This window comes from Cavia porcellus, unplaced genomic scaffold (genome assembly GCF_034190915.1).
Source record: "Cavia porcellus strain 051 isolate PalLab524CR breed Dunkin Hartley unplaced genomic scaffold, mCavPor4.1 scaffold_13, whole genome shotgun sequence".
In the NCBI taxonomy this organism is placed as follows: Eukaryota; Metazoa; Chordata; class Mammalia; order Rodentia; family Caviidae; genus Cavia; species Cavia porcellus.
In genome coordinates, this window is record NW_026947496.1 from 62,656,697 (window position 1) to 62,676,796 (window position 20,100).

Here is a 20,100-nt window from a genome sequence, read left to right on the forward strand (position 1 = left end):
TTGTTTTCTTTTTTGGTCACTTTTGACGGCTGTAAAGAGTTCAAATTCTGTAAGTGAAAAAACTGTTTAACTGCCTCAGCTCCAGCCAGTAGATGTTGGACCAAAGGAGGGTCAGTAGTGGAATGGTAAGAGAGGATGATACGGGACTTCATTTAGCTCTAGGATAGAGATAGCAGACGATGGTTAGCATCAGAAGACTTTATTTCTTCTTCCTGGACACACTGAACTTTTTGCCTCAGCTCCTTTGCATCCTAATGGGATCACGTGATCGGGCTGCTTCCTGGCCAGTGCAGTTAAAAGCTGGTGGCTTTTTCACTGCTCTTCCCAAAACATCCTTCTCCGTGTTGGTATGTGAAGTATGGGAGCCTGTGAAAGACTTCCTGTGGACTGTGGCACAGGACTGTGTTGTAGGTTATATGTGTGTGCGCATTTTAACTCATGCCACGTTGCCCTACACGTTGCCCTACAATAGCAGGACTAATTTGTAATAAACAGCAGTTTATTGGCTGACAGTTGTGGAGTCTGGAGTTGAGAAGTCCAAGATCTAGGCACCAGAAGCCTTGATACCTGGGCCTGACCTCTAAACCCAAATTGGCTGCTTGAACACTGCATCTGCCAGAGGGGAGTAGCACTGCTCCGTCCAAGCAGAAGAGTGAAGGTGCTAACAAGAGTCTACTCCAGAAAGCCCTTCTATTCAGGCATTAAACCCATCCTTGAGGATGGAACTCACATGGTTTAGTCACCCTTAAAGATCCCACTTGCCAATGTGAATGCATTGGCAGTTAAATTTCCACACAAGTTTTGGAGGAAGCAAACACATAAGCCATAACATGGAGTTTGTTGCCTTTTGTCACTCTGTAATATAAAATTAATAACCCAGCAAAACTTAACAACAATTGAGTACCAAAGCCAGATTAAAAATGAGTGTTTTCCTTCACACATAGATATCCTTTGAAAATAATATATGGAGGATAGGGGATGGTTGCTTAATAGGTACAAGGTTTCCTTTTAGAAATGATGAAAATGTTTTAGGAAATAGATGGAGATGATGATGGCTTAGCATTGTGAACATATTAAATGCCACTGAGTTGTTCAATTAAAATGATTAATTCTATATTATTGTACATGAATGCCACTTGAAAATAGTCAAACTATGATAAAACAGGATGAAAATAACAGACTTGTGTCTGACACATGATGCTTTCTGACTTTCCAGAAGCAACGGTTTCAGATATTTTAACATTTTCTTTTGGTATTTACCACTGTGTTTCTAGATGAGGCATCAAGGACTGATTGACTGATTGACTGATGATTGGCTGGCTGATTGAGACATGATCTTGCTATGTTGACCTTGAACTCACTGTATATCCCACGCTGATTGGCCTGGGATATATTCGCCTCCCCGAACCTGGGATTATAGGCATATACCACCATGCCTGGCTATCGATCAATCTATTTTAAACATCATTTATTAATGGTATAGTAGATAAGATTGACTTTATGAAAATTCTCTGTTCCCTCTTCACCCTCACATTAAATTTTTTTTATATATAGAATATATTTATGGAGAAAAAGAAAGCTTCTGTCTGGGAGAGTGAAGGGGTCCTCAGTGAGTTGCTGACCCTCCCATTAAATTTACATCACACTTTTTTAAAAAAACCCAGTCTTTATATTTTTGTGCAAATCTATATTCATAAATATAGTGAATATGTATACTGATATTTTTATGAATATATATTGTTCCACATTGAGAGGTAGGCTTTCATATTTTGTTACCTCCTGAGTTACGGTCATATTTTTCTTTGTGTACAGTGGTATCTTGGTTCCTGGTATCTTTAGTTCTTTCCATGATTCTCTGGTTGTAGAATTCATCCTATGCTTCTGGTTGTGACTGAATTGCAAGCATCGTATGTAGTTCTTTTTGCAGTATTTACCAACTCTTGTGTGTGTTTGTGGAAGTCTGAGAATGCTGTCCATGTGGCAGTGGGTGGCATGACTTGTCCCTCACCTGTGTTTTGCTCCGGCTTTTTCCTCTGTCTCAGGTTGTAGCAGTGGCAGTCCTGTGTATTGTCATTGTGGGGCTGCCTTCACCACACTGTTCGTGACACTGATGACCAACACTGAACATCCTGTCTCTGCCACAGAGCAAGAGCTGGACCAGGGCAACTTTAGATGACCAAACCACTGTTACAAATGCTCTGTCTGTGTTACAGCTTCCAGCAACTTCCTCATATGAGACTTAACTTTATTCTACTCAATCTTGTTGATAATACAGCTCAGAATTCTAGTTTGAGAATTCTTTTCAGTTAGCATTTTGAAGGCACTGCTCCATTATATTTAGACTTTCAGAGTTGTTGTGTGATGTCTGATGTTACTCTGTTTCCTGATCTTCTGTTTGGATCGTATTTTTCCTTACTGGAAGCCATGAGGATTTCCTTTTACCCTTATTAGTTTGAAATTTTAATTAGTGTGCGTCTTCTTTTTGCTGACCTTATGCTGATGAGATGCTTTTTTTTTTTTTCCAACCTGGAAGTCATCTTTTAGTTCTAGGAAATTTCTTTGTATTTTTCTTTGATAATTTCTGTACTTTCATTGTCTTTGAAATTCTTCTTAGGTGTTAGACCTGTGGATTAATCTGTTAATTCCTTTCCTCTTCTTCCCTTCTTACCTTTCTCATTTCAGAGACAAAAATACCCAACACCCAAAGTAAAAGGAGGAAATTTGTTTGACTCACGATTTGTAGAGATTTCAGTCCATAGTCAGCAGCTGTGTGTCAGAGTGGCTTGGCAGAGGGGCGTCCCAGAGGAGAACCAGTTAGTGTGCGTCTCCTAGATGGCAGAGCAGAGCAGTGAAGCATCCAGCCAGTGCAATCAGTAGTATAGAGATTTCTGTCCTGTCCTCATCACAGTCTGGGAGGTTTAAGTTTGTAATCCCATGGAAACGTTATTAGAATTCTCGCAAGTTAAATCCAATCTGTCATTTCCAGTGTAACCGATGGAGAAATTAAAGACACTAACACATACTTATAATTATGGGGAGCCAAGGGATCCTGAGTCTAGCCCTGACGAAGGTTCAGTGAAACAAAGGCCTTGGCCCAGGGCTAACCAAGATTTCATTCATGAAGAAGGGAGTGGCTTGAGGATGAGTGACTGTGAGAATGGTGGGAGGCATGTGAGTACTGTGAGCAGGCCTATGTAGGAGGCCTGAAGGCAGCTCTGCAATATGTAGAGAGACGGATATGCAGAAAGACCAATCTCCATTACACAACGAGGAAGCATCTAATGTTTAGAGGACTGGTGCTTTAACTCGGATGTGCGAACTTTTCTGCTCTGGAAAGTCATGGCCTCTTATCTTGAGGCTGGAACCCAGTTGACAGCCTGGAGTGATGGCTTTACATCCTGCTGTCTCAACCATGTTTTGATGGGTGTCATAGGGTGGGGGCTGTCGCCTGTCTTCAAAGACATCAGCTCCTTAGCTAGCCCTATTTACATTACTTAGAGCCAATGAAGGGAAAAGGAAATGGCTTAGCCAGCTCTGTGCTTATGAGTACATGGAGATAGGGCCAGGTTTAGCCAAAATGGAGAGTCATCCAGACCGTCCACCACACAGCAGTGAGACAGCAGAAGCTGCCTCTCTATTCTACCCCGACTGTAAGCCTGTAGATTGGTGCCACCCACACTCAGGGTGTGGTGTCTGTAACTCCAGCATCACATATCCTAGGTCCAGCTACTTTGGAAAAGCACCCCCATGCCCGCATGAGGCTTTGGGAGGTCATCTAGACACAAGCCATAACAACTTCACTTCTTTTTCATTCTTATTTTCCCATTCTCCTCTTTTAAAATTTAAAAAAATTTTGTTTCATTCTCTTTTCTTATTCCTCCTTTCCTTTAGCTTCCCTTTTTCTGTTTTGATTTTTCTGGGAAAGTTTCTCAGCTTGTTTTTCAGCAGTTATTACATTAAAAATTGTTAGTCATTGCAGTTTAAATTTTTCAGATTGGTTATTTTGTCACATTTTAAATTGCCATGCATGTTGTTTTTGTGAGAATTTCCAATCTTACCTCTGAAGACTTTGGTTATATTTCTTGTCACTTTCTCTCTTAACAATTCTTCTGCTCTTTGTACTATCAGTTATCTCTCAGTAATGTTGCTAATCACATGTCCATTGATCTTGCCTACCCATTCTGATGTAAGAGTAAAGGCCGAAGAGGCTGACTGAACATGGAAGGGTAGGGCTGTGTGATCTTACAAGAGATTACACATGTAAGACACTTCTGTGGGACCTTTACATGTCTTTTTAGAAGGATACTGTGGGTCAAGGACCAACTAATATTTTCTGGGGAAAATGAGACATAAAGTATTTCAAGCTTTGCAGTCAAAGAGGCAAAGCTGAAATAATGATACAAGAAAAGTGTTTCCACAAATATATATATATATTTTTTAACAGAGCCAGGTGTGATAGTACACGCCTGTAATCCCAGCTCTTGGGAGGCTGAGGCAGGAGGATCACTGTGAGTTCAAGGCCAGCCTGGGTTACATAGTTAGATCTTGTCTTATCCAAAACAAACAAATAAGAAAACAAAAAGAAATTTTTTTTTTTTACAGAATGGGGAAAAATTGCCAGCTATTAACAGAAGATTAATATCTAGAATATATAAAGGACTGAAAAAATTAGACCCTCCAAAATAAAAGGGTCATTCAAAAAATAGGCAACTGAAATGAACAGATCTTACGGGGTGTTTGTTTGTTGGTTGGTTTTGTTTTTGTACTGTGGGTCGAACTCAGGACCTTGCACTTACCAGGCAGGCACTTATGCTGCTGAACTATATCCCCAGCCCAGATATTCTGAGAAGTACAAATAGCCATTGAACATATGAAAAAATCTTCAATATTTCTGGTCAGCAGAGAAGTGGAGATTAAAACAACACTAAGATTTTACCTTATACCAGAAAGAATGGCCATTGTCAAGAAATCATAATAACTAATGCTGGTGTGGCTGTGGTGAAGAAGTAGTCATTCTGAATTGGTCGGAATGTAAACTAGTACAAATGTTACAGAAATCAGTATCTCTAAAAACTAAAAGTAGAAATTCCATTTGAACCATATATTTCCTTTCTCAATATCTTACCAAAAGAGCTAAAGACATTATGTTACAGTGATATATGCATAGCCATAATTATAGCAGTATAATCATAAATGCTAAATCCTGGAAGCAGAATATGTGTCTATGAACAGACGAATGGATAAAGAAAATGTGGCATCTATAGAATGCATAGTGAAATACTACTTAGCTATGAAAAAGGATAAACTTGAGAAATTTTTAGGAAAATGGATAGACCTTGAAAGTGCAATGTTCAGTGAAACAAATAAGACAGTTGAAATACCATAGAATTTCTCTCATTTGAGTAATCCAAAGTACAGATAAAGAGCAAAGTAAAAAATTGATGAAAGGAAACAGGAAGATCTTTCAAAAATAGAATGTGGCCAAGAGGCTGACGATAAGGGGAGGAAGAGGAGGGATGTCAAAGGAGTTGAGATGTGTGTCATGGGTATGTACCACAGTGAATGCAATCACTACATGCTGTGAATTCAACTAAATAAGAACAATAATAATGCAAATGGGGAAGGAAGATCTGGTGACAGAGGGAGATAGGTGATAGGGAGGGAAGGGAAATAAAAAGAATCACGATACCTTAGGTATGTATACTCACTGTAACATATCCTAATAAATAAAGCAGAGGGACAACTTTTATCGATGATATAATTTTCTCAGTAGACACTGAAACTGCATTTCATGTCATTCTGCATGTCATAAAGTCTTACTGCCTTTCCCTACAGGCCCCCCCCCCCCATTATTTGAAAATGTGAAAAACCATCATCCTTAAATTGTGAGCTATGTGCAGTCAGGCTACAGTGGGCTGCAGTTGGCCTGTGGGCCACGGTTTGCAAACGCTGCTCCAGGTCTCCAGGTAGTGGGGAGGAGGCTGACCGAGGTGTGGTTTGTGTGTCTGACCATCCCATGCGTAAATCCATATTGAACCCAATTATTGGTAGTTTCCGTCCTCGGTCCTGTATGCCTTCTTCATGCTTGGTACCTGTAGCTTCATAGGTTCTCTGTGGTCAGTTTTCTCCAGATATGTGGTGCCTCTAGGTTGGAGAATGGATGGTTGTCTTGACTGTATGACGTGATAGATGCGGTGGTCTAGCTAAGTTTTCTCTATTTGTTTGCTAATTATTCCACTGCTTCCATTCTTGGTGCCCACAGCCTCCAGTTCCTGAGTGTTTCTGGAGTTCCTCCACTCAGATCAGCTTGCTTCTTGCTGGTAGTCTCTGCAGAAACACAGGATTTGCTTTGCCTCATTGGTCAAGTTCTCCTCCTTAACCTGTTGCCATCTCCTTTTACTGAAACTTGGAAAGACAGATTTAGGTTTCATAGAAGATGGAGTTGAGTATCTGGGCAAGGGATGGAGAAAGAGACAGTGGTCTTTATTCTGTCCTTCGGAAACTTTTAATCTCACTTAAGCTCTTGGAAACCTTAAATGAGCGTAGTTTTTAGATTCGAATAGGGAGACTGGGCTCTTCCAGTCCCAGATGGATTGTATCGTGATGCATTATGTTTATAATACTGAATTTCCCCCCCTGACTATGCTCTACTCTCCAGTTCTCTATTCTTTTTCACCTCCTTTTGTCATCCTATCTCTGGCATCCATTAATAACTGATTGTTCTGTGTTTTTAACCTGCCGATTGATGGTTGTCCCATTGAGTATTCAACATTTGTCTTGAATGTTACGCAAGCACCTCAAAGTATAAACAATCAGAATAAATGTATTGACTTGTATTCCTCTTGCCCAGATGTGTGCTCAGCCTTCACTTTCTTGGTAGGCAGCATCACCTGTGAAAAGCTCTCTTGGGAACAAGAGCCAGCCCAAGGTCTTCCTTTGCTGACAGGCTACGAGGCTGCCCACGGCTTCAGGAATGACTCAGCCGCTTCACAGACCCTCGGGGCGCATGCGCGCCTCTGCTGCTTCCGCAGCCGCAGCTTTCCCTACTAGTCTACACATCCTCTTTTCTGTTCTTTTAACATGGTCAAGCCCCCCCCCCCCACCAGGGGCCTTTTACTTCCTTGCTGTCTCTTCTGTCTTCAAGGCTTTGCCCCCAGAGTTCTCATCAGTGCTGGTGCTTTGTTTCCATTGTTTAGTTCTGCGTTCAGATGCCACAGTCTTGGAGATGCCTTTCCAGGCGCTGAGTCTTCAGTGGAGCCATATTGTGTCCAAAGACAACTTTTAATTTGCTGTGGTTCAGCTGTTTACATAACTAGTGTATATGTCTCTAGGATTGTGTAAGAAACTCATGCAGTGTGTTCACTGTTCTGTTCGCATTGTCTAGCACTGAACTGCGCACAGTAAGCACTTCAGTAGACAGTGATTTAGGCTGTGAATACACTCCCATAAGCTGACAGCTTGAAGTAGCTTCAGGAGTCTTGTCTGCCATTGTTTCTGGAGCCCTGTGCATAACTCAGAACTTTTATTGGGTTCCTACTCTGTCCCTATCCTTGAGTTCTTGCCTTTCAGGAACCTTGGTTCAAGAGTGCAGAGTTACAGAGATAGGGACCATGATGTTGACGTAGTGTGGTTTCATTTTTTTACCTTAATTTTGTGCTTTACTATCTTGACAGGGATTTCAGTGAAAGTTTGCTCTCATTTTTTGTTTTCTGGCCTTTGTCTTCCTCCAGCAGTTAAGTATTCTCCCTGTAACCACTTCTGCAGTCAGGGATTGCACGTGGCCTGTTCTCTATGCTTGCTAGCCCTTTAACGTTTTACCCAACCTCTCTGTTTACCTAAATTTTCCTTTGCTAATTTAATGTGGCATCTGTTAAAGATTTAGAATACTGCAAAGTACTTTTTGAAAGCTTAGCTTACTCCTCAAAGGTGTGAAATCACATGTCACACAAGATTTCCTTTGTGGCATTTCTTTGGGATGAACCCAAACCATGGTGTGTGTGCACATGTGTGCGCACACTTGTTCTCACACAAAACACACATATGCTTCCCTCTGTGTGTGTGTATGTATTTTTTTCTTGCACTGGTTTTCCTACATTCGTGTGTTTTTTTATACTTACCAGAGTATTAGGGCCCAGCAAAACTTTAATTTTGCATTGCCGTGCCATACAAATAGCAAAGGGCAATATGGAGTCGCTGAATTGTAGAATTTCAGAAAGTTACTTTAGCATTACATTTGAATTGCTTAATTTTCACTTTGAATCAGTTGCTAAGCAACCAGGAAGACAGGGCAAAATCAGCAAGGCTAATTTGGTTCTGTTACTAGTATGTTAGCATCTCTGATATTTACATAGACAGTTGGTTGTAAATATACTTCATCCAATGTAGTGCTCTGTTTTGTCCAAGGAAAACAGTTGGTGTGGAAGCTGTAACAAGGCTCTGGTTGGATTTGCAGTGCTTAAATTCACACTGTCACTTTAGTTGGATGTGAAGTTACTGAAAGTTTTGACCTTGTGATGTAACTCATTTGTCTAAGTGAGGAGCTTGTTTGATAGTAATACGCACAATTGTGAAATGGTGCTTTCATGATGTGTTACATCTCAACATTGTAGATCTAGCCTGATTGTTCCACAGATTAACACACATCATTTTGGGTGGAATTAATACATTTAGCTATCAGCTATGAGATATATTAAAGGTAAAAAATAAATCATTTGTTCTCTTATTACTGATGAAAGTTAAGATTCTTAACCCCATTTGCTCCATAAAGGAAGTTGTATATCAAAGTTAATGCTGGTGCTTTCAAAAAGCCAAAATGCTTTTTCACCACCATCAAAATGCTTTTTCAAAAGGTCATATAGCCAGGTGTGGGATGCTCACCTGAACTTCCAGCACTTGGAAGGCTGAGGCAGGAGGAGCACATGAGTTCAAAGTTAGCCAGGCCTACATAATGAATTTAAGGGCAATCACCACTATATAGCAAGACTCTGTTTCAAAAAAGCAAACTAAACAAAACCAAACCAAAGTTACATGGTTAAGGAAATCATTTTGGCCCGGCCTAGATGCCTGGGTTAAGATAGCACATTTAATTCTAGCCAGTAGTTCTATGGTTGTGTGATTATTCAGGCAGAATATGGAGAGTTCACATGCATCAGGTAACTAGAAAAACTGTCTCTTGCAGTCATGTCATTTAAGTTGCTACTGGTACAGCAAATGACCATGATCTGTGCCTTAGGTAGGAGGCAAGAAGAGCAGATTTATCTTTTAAACTGATTTCCTGTTTTATTCTTTGTTCTCTAAAAGACTTAGTATCTTTCATATGCAATGAAAATTACTTTTAGTAAATGGATGAGTTGAAAAAAAATCAGTGTTCCTATATTTACCTTATAATTGCCTGTGATTAGTTAGAAAAGCTGAATTGATGAAAGATTACAGAAATGAATGTACGTTTTGCTTCTGTAATTAATCTTTATTTTTTCGGAACAAAATCAAGTATTTGTGGGTGCAGTATGTGATAATTCATTGATCTGGACTTAAAGAAAGAGTGATTTGAGGTAAAGTCTATGTATTTGAAGTAAAGTTTACGTATTTGGTGGTCAATTTTAAATACTAGCTTGCTAGGAAAATGAGCTGAGGACCTGTGCATACCAAGCATGTTCTCTTCCACTGAACCATATCCTCAGGCCTCTGAACTTCCTGGGTGGGGGACAGAAGCTAAAGGGATGAGATCTTGCTCTGTCACTCAAACTGGGCTTCAGAGTGCTGTCTTCCAGCCTTAGGCTCTGGGTAGCTAGGGTTGCAGGTGTGATCGCTACTCCTGGCTCCCTGAACATACCTGTTTACTTATTAACTTTTTTTTTTAAAGGGATATACTGGGTTTTGAACCCAGGCACACTCTACCACTGAGGTACATCCCCAGCCCTTTTTTATTTTTTATTTTGAGATGGAGTCTTATTAAATTGTTCAGCCAGGAATAAACTTGCAATCCTGGTGTTTTACCCTCCCTCAGTGCTGGGATTACAGGTGTGCTTGGTGACGCCCATGTCCTCTGAACTTTTTTTGATGGCATATCCTCATCAAAGAAATTTGGTAAATGTACCCCTAACCTCTGTACTCTGCGTGTGTGTGTCTTATGTAGTTAGAGTGATACACGTTTTACTGTACTAATATATTGTGTATACTATAAAACAATCAGGATAGTTTCATGAGAAACATGAAGACTGAACAGTAATGTCATGTTAATATAATGTATGTTAATAATGATCATACTATCATGAATACTTCAGTGTATATACTTTAAGGTAAGGTTTAGCATTAAAGCCACTATTTTAAATTTGTAGTGTGTTATTTTGAAACTTTATGAGTGGCTTTTTTTCAGATCTGATTAAGTCATCATCTTTACCTTATAAGGACCACAAAAAAGGATCAATTCTGTCCTTTATTTGCTTACCAGAACTGAACTACCATTTCTTTTTTTTTAATGGGTACCGAGGATCAAACTCATGACCGCCTGCTTGCAAGGCAGGTGCTTATGCCGCTGAGCTAAATCCCCAGCCCCTACCATGGTTTTTGATATTGCAGTTTCTTTGCCAATATCTTTTAAAGCAGTTTGGCTATGTTGCGAAGACTCATTATATGCCATAGGACAATGTGTAAAGCCATGTTAGCCCTCATGGTGCCTTGATAGTGAGGGGCTGAGGGGGGATGTACTGTCTCAATACAAGTACCAGAGTTTCCTTCCTGTGCCCCAGAGGGGTGTCTTGGAGGACATATGAGAGGCCACTGCCCTAGGAATATCTCCAAATAAGTCAGACTTAGGCTGTCACCGTTACATTTTTAAGTTCTGTAAGTTAAAGAGATGTGGATTTGTGTAAAGAGAGCCTTGTAGTTTTGAATGTCTTCCAGGAAGTGAAAGAGAGAACTGTGAGGAAATATTAAAGGTACTGGATTGAACACTGAGTCTCATGCCTGCCAGTACCTAACTGGGTGACAAGACAGTTGACTCTCTGTAAGCTTCAGTTTCCTCATCTGTAATGTCACATAGGGGGTAGTGAGAATTAAATTCTAAAACAAGCTTGTAAAGCGGTTCTGTACCATCACTTATGTGTAATGCAATTTAAATACCTTACGTAAATAGAAGTGGAAATCATTTTCCTCTAGGTTGCATGTACATGCATTCTCAGTAACACTTTTGTTTGTTTCCTTTCGCTTCTAGACTGCCTCTTTAAGCTATGTCCTATGAACCGATACTCTGCCCAGAAGCAGTTCTGGAAAGCTGCCAAGCCAGGGGCCAACAGCACAACTGATGCAGTGCTGCTCAACAAATTGCATGTATGTATGGTAAAGGGGCTGTTGGTGTTGAGGGGCCGGGAGTGCTCGTGTGGGGGCGTTCAGAGTGTGGTGGACTGTGGGATTGGTTATGCAACCCTCCAGCTAGTGGCTTGCTTCTGTTCTTTCATACAAGTATAAGGGAGAGGACCTTAAGGAGAGATGAATCTTAGCCGTCTTGAGATGTCTGGGAATTTCTCTTTTTTACCTATTTCTTTTCAGAGGTGGCTTTGGGCAGAATAGTGGTCTTTCTTGGAAATACCTGCCTAGAATTGAATCCTAGCTCTACTGCTTGTTAGTTGATAATCTTGGGCAAGTCTTGTAGCTATTTTCCAATGCTGTAACTTAGCTATAAAGTGGAGGCAATAGTAATACCTACCTCAAAAGCAGGTTGTGAGAATTTGCATGACGGAAACCATAAAAGGCCCACATATAGTTTTCTTTTTTTAAAAATTTTTTTAGCGGTACCGGGGATCAAACTCATGACCACCTGCTTGCAAGGCAGGTGCTTATGCCGCTGAGCTAAATCCCCAGCCCCTAGGCTCACATACAGTGCCTACTGCTTTGTAAATGCTTCATAAGTTTTTTCCATTATCATTTCATTTATCCTATTATTTGGTATGTAAAAGATATGCTTATTCTTTTTTATGATGATCTGTGTGACTGTTAGCAAGTTTCTAAGGCTCTCTGAGCCTGTTTCTCCCATAAAATGACGACAGTTCCTTTTAGTGCCTTATACTTGGAGGCTGATCTGTGTGGAACTTTCTTGTGATGTTCAAGAGGAAGATTATTGAAATTGTTGTCTAACTCCTACCCCTCATCCTGCAGTCTTTCCAATCAGTTTTATTTTTCGGCTGCCTGCCTTTTCTGCCCCCAGCTAGAATGTAAGCTACAACAATGCTTAAATCTGTGTCCATCTTGCTTGTTGCAGTGTCTCTCATGACTGTAACAGAGTTTGGCAAGTACTAGGCACTCAGCTGGTTAACTAAATAGACAGTGACGCCAATTTGTGCCAGTGGTGACTGTTGAGGACCTAGAGTGTCCGTGAGCACCAAGGAGTTCATGCGGTCACCTGTCCCAGCCAGCTGTGTTTCAGACTTCCATATGGCAGTGTCATAACACCTGCATTTGGTAAAGTAGGGGCTATGTGATGGGAATCTGTGTGAAGGGAGTCATTTGTTCTTTCAGCACATATTGAATGAACAAGGGAATCATTTGGTCATTCAACACATGTTGCAAGTGAGGGTTTAGCACTTCGGGTAGGAAGAGGATTAGGTTTCTAACCTCAGTGGCCTGATAGCCTGTGCGAGGACACCCAGGCAGCCTCCCATTGCAGCTGAAATGAAGTCCAGACGTTCAGTTTTTATCTTTAATATCACACATGCCTGGACCCTGCTTTTCCCTCTAAAACTTTTGAACTGCACTCCAGCCAGATAGGCTTGAGTTCATTCTGTTTCATTTCATTGTTTGAGCCTGTCAGGTTCACGCCAGTCTCATGAACTTGATGTTCACCATTCTGCCTATATAGAACTTTCTTCTCTTGAATCTTCCTAAGGGAGGATCTTTGCATCCTTCGTGTCTCAGCCTGCTTGTCATCTCAGCAAGGTCTCCCTCCACCCAGTCATCTAAGAGATGTCTTGCTCATTTTTCCTCCATCACAGATCTCTGATTATATCTTGCTTATCACTAATAATACTCTGCAATTATGGTTAGTAATTTCCTTAATTATCTGTCACTTATTAGAAAGACAGCTCTGCAAGGCCAGGGGCGTCACCTCATCTTCACTAGAGTATCCATAGCTGCAGAAGTGTGTTGAGCACACAGTAGGCATTTAAGAAACATTTGCTGTGGATCATGTGTGAGGTGCTAATGATAGAACAGTGACAAATTGTAATCTCCAGAGGAGGTGACACAGTGAGGAGGAAGGACAAGTGACATGCAAGCCTCAGCTTTTGAGGTACCATAGCGGGGAGAGAGAGGAAACAGAAAATAACAAACCATGGAAGCAAAGACCTGGAGCTTGCACTTTGAAGAAATCAAGAATGACATCATTATTACAATAATGATAATATTAGTTGCCACAAACTGATCCCTCTTCCTAGAAAATAATTATATAACTTTTAATATGCAGTAAAATTTGTAGAAACCAAATGAACTATAAAGGAGAAATAAAAGGAAAATAATAAATTGTATATGTAAGTTAATGCATAGAGGCAACCACTTGAAAAGCCATAAGAGAATTAGTGCTTGCACCTTTTTGTAAAACTTTACGAATGAATTATGGATGTAGGGCTAGCGATGCAAAAACCATGCTGCCATTTTCCCAGATTGCCAGCGCCTCTTGAAAACGTTAGTGAAGAATGAAAACTATACTCTTCTCTTCATTTCCAGTACTTGCACTTTTGGAAAATGTGGCAATAGTGGCATTAATAAAACTATGTTTTCACTGATAATGCAAAATTGAATGAGGGGCTAGATTCAGGTAATTACAGGTATCTTTTAACCTGTGTGAATGTCCAGTCAGCCACAAATTGGATGTGGTGACTTACAGTTCCTCATACTGAACTGAAACAGGCACCACACAGGAAATCCAGCATGCGTGGCTCCTGCCTACTAAGTATCACCCTCTTCTACTCGACTACCCATCCAGAGCCTCCCTGAAATCTGTGGTCAGAACATGGACTTCCATTGAATGAAGGGGGAGGTTGCTCAACCCTGTGGGCTTCCTGTGGGCATCATTGCAGATGCCTGAGCAGGGGTATCTTTGTGGAAGGTTGGCTTGTCTTTAGTGCTCCTACCTTGTTTCATTGGTATAAAAATTGTGCTGCTCAATGAGATCTTATTAGTGGTTCTCCAACTCTCTTCTCCTACGCTTTATACAGCAGGGCTGCAGATTCATGTTGCTCTTGGCCAAGCAGGAAGCCCACAAGAATAAAGGGGCTTCGTAGGCAGTGTTGCGAAGTGCAGTGTGCATGTGTGCAAGTCTGTAGGGGTTACCTCTGGGCTCTGCAGTGACTGCGTGGGAGGGTGGTAGAGAGCTGCCCTGCCATCTTCTGCTAAGTTAAGATAAAAGTCCAGGAGGCTGGGAATATGAGGCTTGGTCTGCTGTGCACCGGGCCCTGAGCTCTATTCCTAGCACTTTAAAAAAGAAAGAAAAATGTGTGCTTCTGTGTGTAATATTTCAATTTTTAAAACATTTTGCCAACTAATTCAATTAATTAGTTGAATTAAGATTTAAAACATACACTCAGGACCAACCTCAGATGGCTCAACCTGAGGCTGTGTTAACCCTTTTGCAACCTGTGATCTGTACTTACCTTTCATTAGTGATTCCTTTTGATGCTCCTTTGTGCAAATGACTTGTGGGGTCTGTGGGGAGGAAATGCTGCAGTTGACAAAAAAATTCAATGCTAAAGGTGATCCAGCACTTTTAAATCTTTATAAAAGAATGAAATGAATCATATCCTTCATGTTTTCTCTTGCCTGATTTGAGATTACTAGCATGACCTGTAGTTGTTGAGTACTGATTTGTGCTGGCTTTGTGGCAGTTCTGCTCTTCTGCTTAGCTGCCAGGTTAGTCTCTGATGTCTGCAAGTCATCTCCATGTTTTAGTGCAGTCATTAAAATGTTGTATTTTGGACAGCCGCTTGTCTTTGGGGCTGATAGCCAGTCTCCAGTAGGTTTTTATTTTTGTCAGTTTCTGTTCAGCACCCCGGTCAAAGGTCAGATTATTTTCAATTACTGCCATTTAAGGAATTAGTTGTCTAGACCACTTGACTTCCTTTTGCTGGGATAAGAACGTAGCGCTTTGAAGGAGAATGACATCTAGTGGCTGGTTGCTATAGGTGTTCATTATTTTTGTAGGGGCAACTAGGTTTTGACTCTTGCTCATGATTTTACAAGTTTCTTGGCAAAATGAGCTTCTTTCTCTTTCAAGTCATGTAATACGTTCCAAAAGCCTTGACTATTGTTTCCTAATAGGAATTTTACCTGTTACCTTGAAACAGGCACCTAACATTGTTTGGATTCTGAGAAATGATTGCTTGAATTGAGCCCTTGCTTTGACAAACTAGGAGGAACCAGAGGAGTGACAAGTCCTTGTTGTCGCTTGAAGCTTGGGGTCATGAGTTGGTTGTTTTCAGAAACCTTAATTCAGGCCCGCGGCATGTGCTTCAGAGCTTACTGACCTTAAATAGATCAGCTTTCCTTCCTGCTTCAGTGACCCTTTGTAGAAATTTAATAAACGTGCCTCTATTTTTGAGATAAAATAACAAGTGGCTATAATGCATTGACCTTGATGTTGTTTAGGAAACATGATAATGTCAGTGGTGAGTAATAATGGAAGAAACCATAGCACAGAGTGTTTTATCCTGAAAAGTTAAAAACAATCCTTAACCATTGGTGTAAGGGATAGGAATAACAGGTACTTAAATTATCAGGATTTTTAAAGATAACAGATCTACAGTGACTTTTAAAAGTATCCACCTTGCTCACCAGAGAAAGAATGAAACATTTTTTTAAAAAGAAACTGAAAATGAATACTGCAGGACAAGAATTCCCAAATATATATGAGTAGAAAAAGGTGAAAGAAAATTTACTGATTTGCCTCATGAATCTTATTATTCAAAGAAAACTTTGGTTTTTATTTTGGTGCACCCCTGCTCCCTTGGGGAGAGACTTTAAACCATAAATGGGAGTGTGCTGGGTTCCCTCACTTAGGCCTACCGCACCCTCCACCCCCATGATGCGAATACATAGAAAATATTCTCATTTTTAATGGTTACTCCATCGTTTGGCCATATTGTAATTTTAGGTAAGCAGTCCTTTTGAGGGGGTAGGAAGTGATATTTTGGAAAAAAAATTTTGGCCTTGTGTGCATGTTATAGGTTATCGAAGCAGGACAAATTCCTAAAAGTAGAATTTCTATGTCAAAGTTATGTGTTTGAAAAGTTTTTGGTTGATACTGTTAGATGATCTTTTAGAAGGAGTGTGTCAGTTCACAGGTACACTGTTGGGACTTAAACCAGGAGCTCTTTTTTTTTAAGGAGGAAACAACCTCAGTCAGTGGGCCCTGGTGTGGTGTGTACCTTGCTACCTTTTATCTAACTTTGCCTCTTGAGCCTAAAATTCATGATCGACCTTTTTCATCTAAAATTGAGTTTGGTTTTGTGAAGAGAATTACATATGTACTGATGTGTTAACTCAAATGAATGCATTTGACATTTATGCATTTAGTAAAAGGTGAATTAGAGGTTTCTTTCCTAAAACAAAGAGAATTTATAAGAAAAGTGAATTCTTAGGGTAAGCTAATGCATTTAATGTTTTTTCAGTGGTGATTTGTCAGCTCAGTTATCATTAAACTTACTAACAGAGATAAAAGTTTTAATTCTTAGTTTGTTAGAGAATTGTAATTGAATTTTATACTTTATCTTAGCCAAAAGGCTGAGAAGTAATCATATCTGAATTTTAGATGTGATATCCCAGAATATCTTGAAGTGCTGACATTTTATTCTCCATTTTATATTTATTTTCTGTATATTTTACCTTTTATGTGTTTTCAGACAGATGCTCTTATTTCTTTACAGCTGCTGTTTTTAAAGTATTGTTTAATATGAGACAGATACCTTTTTGATGACTAATTTGGTACATCTTTTTAGATATGCAGTGACCATTGGGTTGCTGCTTTCATAAATCTAAGCATTGTAGGAACATTATAGTTTAGATTATTTATTACTATATGTTTGCAATAAGTGTGTTCACCATGAGAAATCAGTACATGTACATATCACTTCTTGATTCTTTTCAAAAAATAAGGAATGTTTCAGAAATTTGGGTGTTTCTCTTACCCGGGCTCTACTGACCTCTGTATCATTCCAGTTTCAGTATGTGGGCTACAGGTGAGTGCACTTGAGTATGTCTTAAACTGAGGCCTCTGGAAATTCTTAACAGTGAATGGAATGTCTATGAGAACTTCCCTTCTTGAAGAGAGACCACTTAAATCTGTTAAATCTAAAAAATGCTGCTTAAGAATTCTCTGACAGTGTGGTGTTTTGAGCAGAGAAAAACTTGTTTTTGCTTTAGGAAAAAAAGTGTTACATTTTATTTTGCTGAATTTATTGATTTTTTTTCTTCCTTTGACATTTTTACCCTCTTAGGTTTCTGGTCAATATTAACTGAGACCTGGTTAGTAAAAAAGAACAAATAGCTCTCAGTGATCTGTAAAGCTTCATTCCAAGGGGATCCAGTCTAGTGTTTTGTTTGGAAAACTGTAGAACCTGTGGGTACCTGGAGGGGTAAAGCACCGGCATGGAAATGGGGAGAACAAAACTGGAGTAGGGATAAATAGAGAGCAGTTAAGGGTCTGGGTTCATGCAGGGAAAAGAGAATATGAAGAATATGCCAAAGGCATGTGGGCGCCAAGGTTTGTCTTGTTGTTTGCACTGGTATTATGTCTGGGTGTGTCCTGAACCCAGTGGCTCTTTGCCTTGTGTAACTATGAGTAGAGAAGCCTGGTAACTGATTCCAAAACTAAGGAAAGCTTGCAAATGGACCACTGTTCTCAAGAGCTAACGTGATGCAGTCAACCTATAGTTATCCCAGCTAGCGTAAGCAGATCGTTCCTCTCATGTGGTAGTTTTGTTCGGGGTTATGATTGCTTTCTGCAGTTTTCTTACAGGAAATTACTTTCTAGAAATATCTATACTTTAGGTAGAGCTGGAGTAGATACTGAATTTGAAGGAAACTAAAAGATTTTTGTCCATGCTAGGTCAGTTTTGAAAGCTATCTTAAACACTTGTTTTAATAATAATAGTTAATTTTTTTATTTAATGGGCTGAGCATCTAGCTAAGTGGTAGAGTGTTTGCCTTGCATGTGTGAGGCTGTAGGTTCCATCCCAGCACCCTCACCCCCCAAATTATTGAATACTTAACAGTGTCTTTGGCTCATGTTTTCTCTAATCTTCACAGTAGCCTTGAAAGACTTGCACTGTCAGCTTTGTACCGAGAATATTGAGTGAGGGTTGGTGAGATTAAGTGACCTTAGCTAGAGGGTAAAGCTCCTACACAGGAGACCAAGACCCAGGCCAGAAGGACCTTGTGAAAATGAAGACCTGCCACCTGGGAGAAGAGAAGCATCTTGCTTTATTAAAAGTGACCACTGGAAATGCTTCCAAAGTACCTTATTGGTCTTTGGGGTTTTACTTTCTATCAGATTTCTTTACTTTCTATCTGACCTAAGGTGGAATGCATTCCTTGTTATTTTATTTATCATCTGGCTAGGATTGGAAGGCAGGAGTTGGAGCAACAGTCTGCTGCTTGCCTAGGATGTCAACGAGCTCCCTTTAGTATTACTGTGATGTGATAACAGTACGGAAGGGATAGGTGAATTAGTGAAAGGTGTTTAGGATGCCGTTCCGGGCAGCCTGTTCTAGAATCTTCAGCTCAGCTTTACCATCCATATTTTCTAGGATTCCAAATTTGGACTGGTAATGTTTCCCAGCCTCATGTGAACTCTACAAATTTGAAGTTAACCCAAATGTGGATTTGAATATTATCTTTGCCACTTGGTAATTTAAAGATAAACATTGCCAAGCAAAATTTCATATAAAATAGTTAAACAAGATTTTGTGGTTTGTAGTGTCATTATCCAGTTAGCTCTATCAAAATTTTAAATTTGTCACTTTTTTAAAAAACTGGTATGATAATCTTTCCTTCAAGGAACTACTATGAAGGTTAATTGAGTTCTGCTTAATGTCTAATAATAACAGCTAACACATCCGCGTGTGTCCGTGACCAGGCACTGTGCAGTGTGGAGGTGGAGGTTCCACTTTTGCTCTTACTTTACGAAAGAGGAAATAGGCTCACAGGTGTTAAATAACAAGCTCAAGGTCACAGAACCACAAACCAACAAAACCAGCACTTAAGTGGTTTTATTTTACTTCCAAGCCTTAATAGAGGAATTTTATAAATCATAAAAGGATATGCAGATTTCCTCCTGCCCTGACTCTCCATTCTTCAAAAATGTGGAAGGTTTCAACTCATGTCTTTCCTCCCCCAAAAAGTACATGAACTCTCTATGTAAAAAGAACTCACTTTAAAGAATCCAGAAGAGCCAGCAAAGCCAAGGAGAGTGGATTGGCTTTGCAGCTCCTTGGCTCATTTCTCATACCCTCGGGGTGTACCTAGTGTTTTGCTTATTTTTGTGTTTCCTGTGTTAACTGGTGACATTTGTGTTGGATTGCTGCAGAGGAATGTAACATTTCTCTTTGTGACCAATCTTCTCACTGTACAGCATGCTGCAGACTTGGAAAAGAAACAGAATGAGACAGAAAACAGAAAATTGCTGGGAACTGTAATCCAGTATGGCAATGTGATCCAGGTGAGTCAAAAGACTTCTTCTCTTCTGGAGTTGAAGCATGACAAAGAATGAAATGAAAAGCTAACACAGGACACAGGTTTGGAGTCCTTTCTAGCACAGTTCCATGGAAACAGCTAATTACCAAGAAAGAAAACCAAAACCAACCAACCAAAAAAGAAAACAAAACAAAAACAAAAAAAAAAAGCGCACAAAATCATAACCTATTTGTTGTTTGTTATATGTGATGAAGTCTTGGGCTGTTCAGTTGGTTTCTCTCTTGATGTGACAATCTCCTTTCTCTACCTGTAACTGATAATTTATGTCTAAGTATTTCCAATAAGAAGCCTGAAAATGATCCTCTTTGTTATAGTTTTGCTTTAACTTACATTGTTTGAAGGTTGTTGCTATTTGGTGAAAAT

At 39.9% G+C, this 20,100-nt stretch overlaps 1 protein-coding gene across 1 annotated transcript in view; it reads left to right on the forward strand.

Annotated features, from left to right (window-relative positions):
• Itpr1 (inositol 1,4,5-trisphosphate receptor type 1) overlaps positions 1–20,100 on the forward strand; it is a 329,142-nt gene that overhangs the window by 122,796 nt on the left and 186,246 nt on the right. The window contains exons 5-6 of the mRNA XM_063260287.1: positions 11,213–11,328; positions 19,616–19,702. Coding sequence (XP_063116357.1) covers positions 11,213–11,328; positions 19,616–19,702 — 203 coding nt within the window. The remainder of the gene's footprint in view (positions 1–11,212; positions 11,329–19,615; positions 19,703–20,100) is intronic.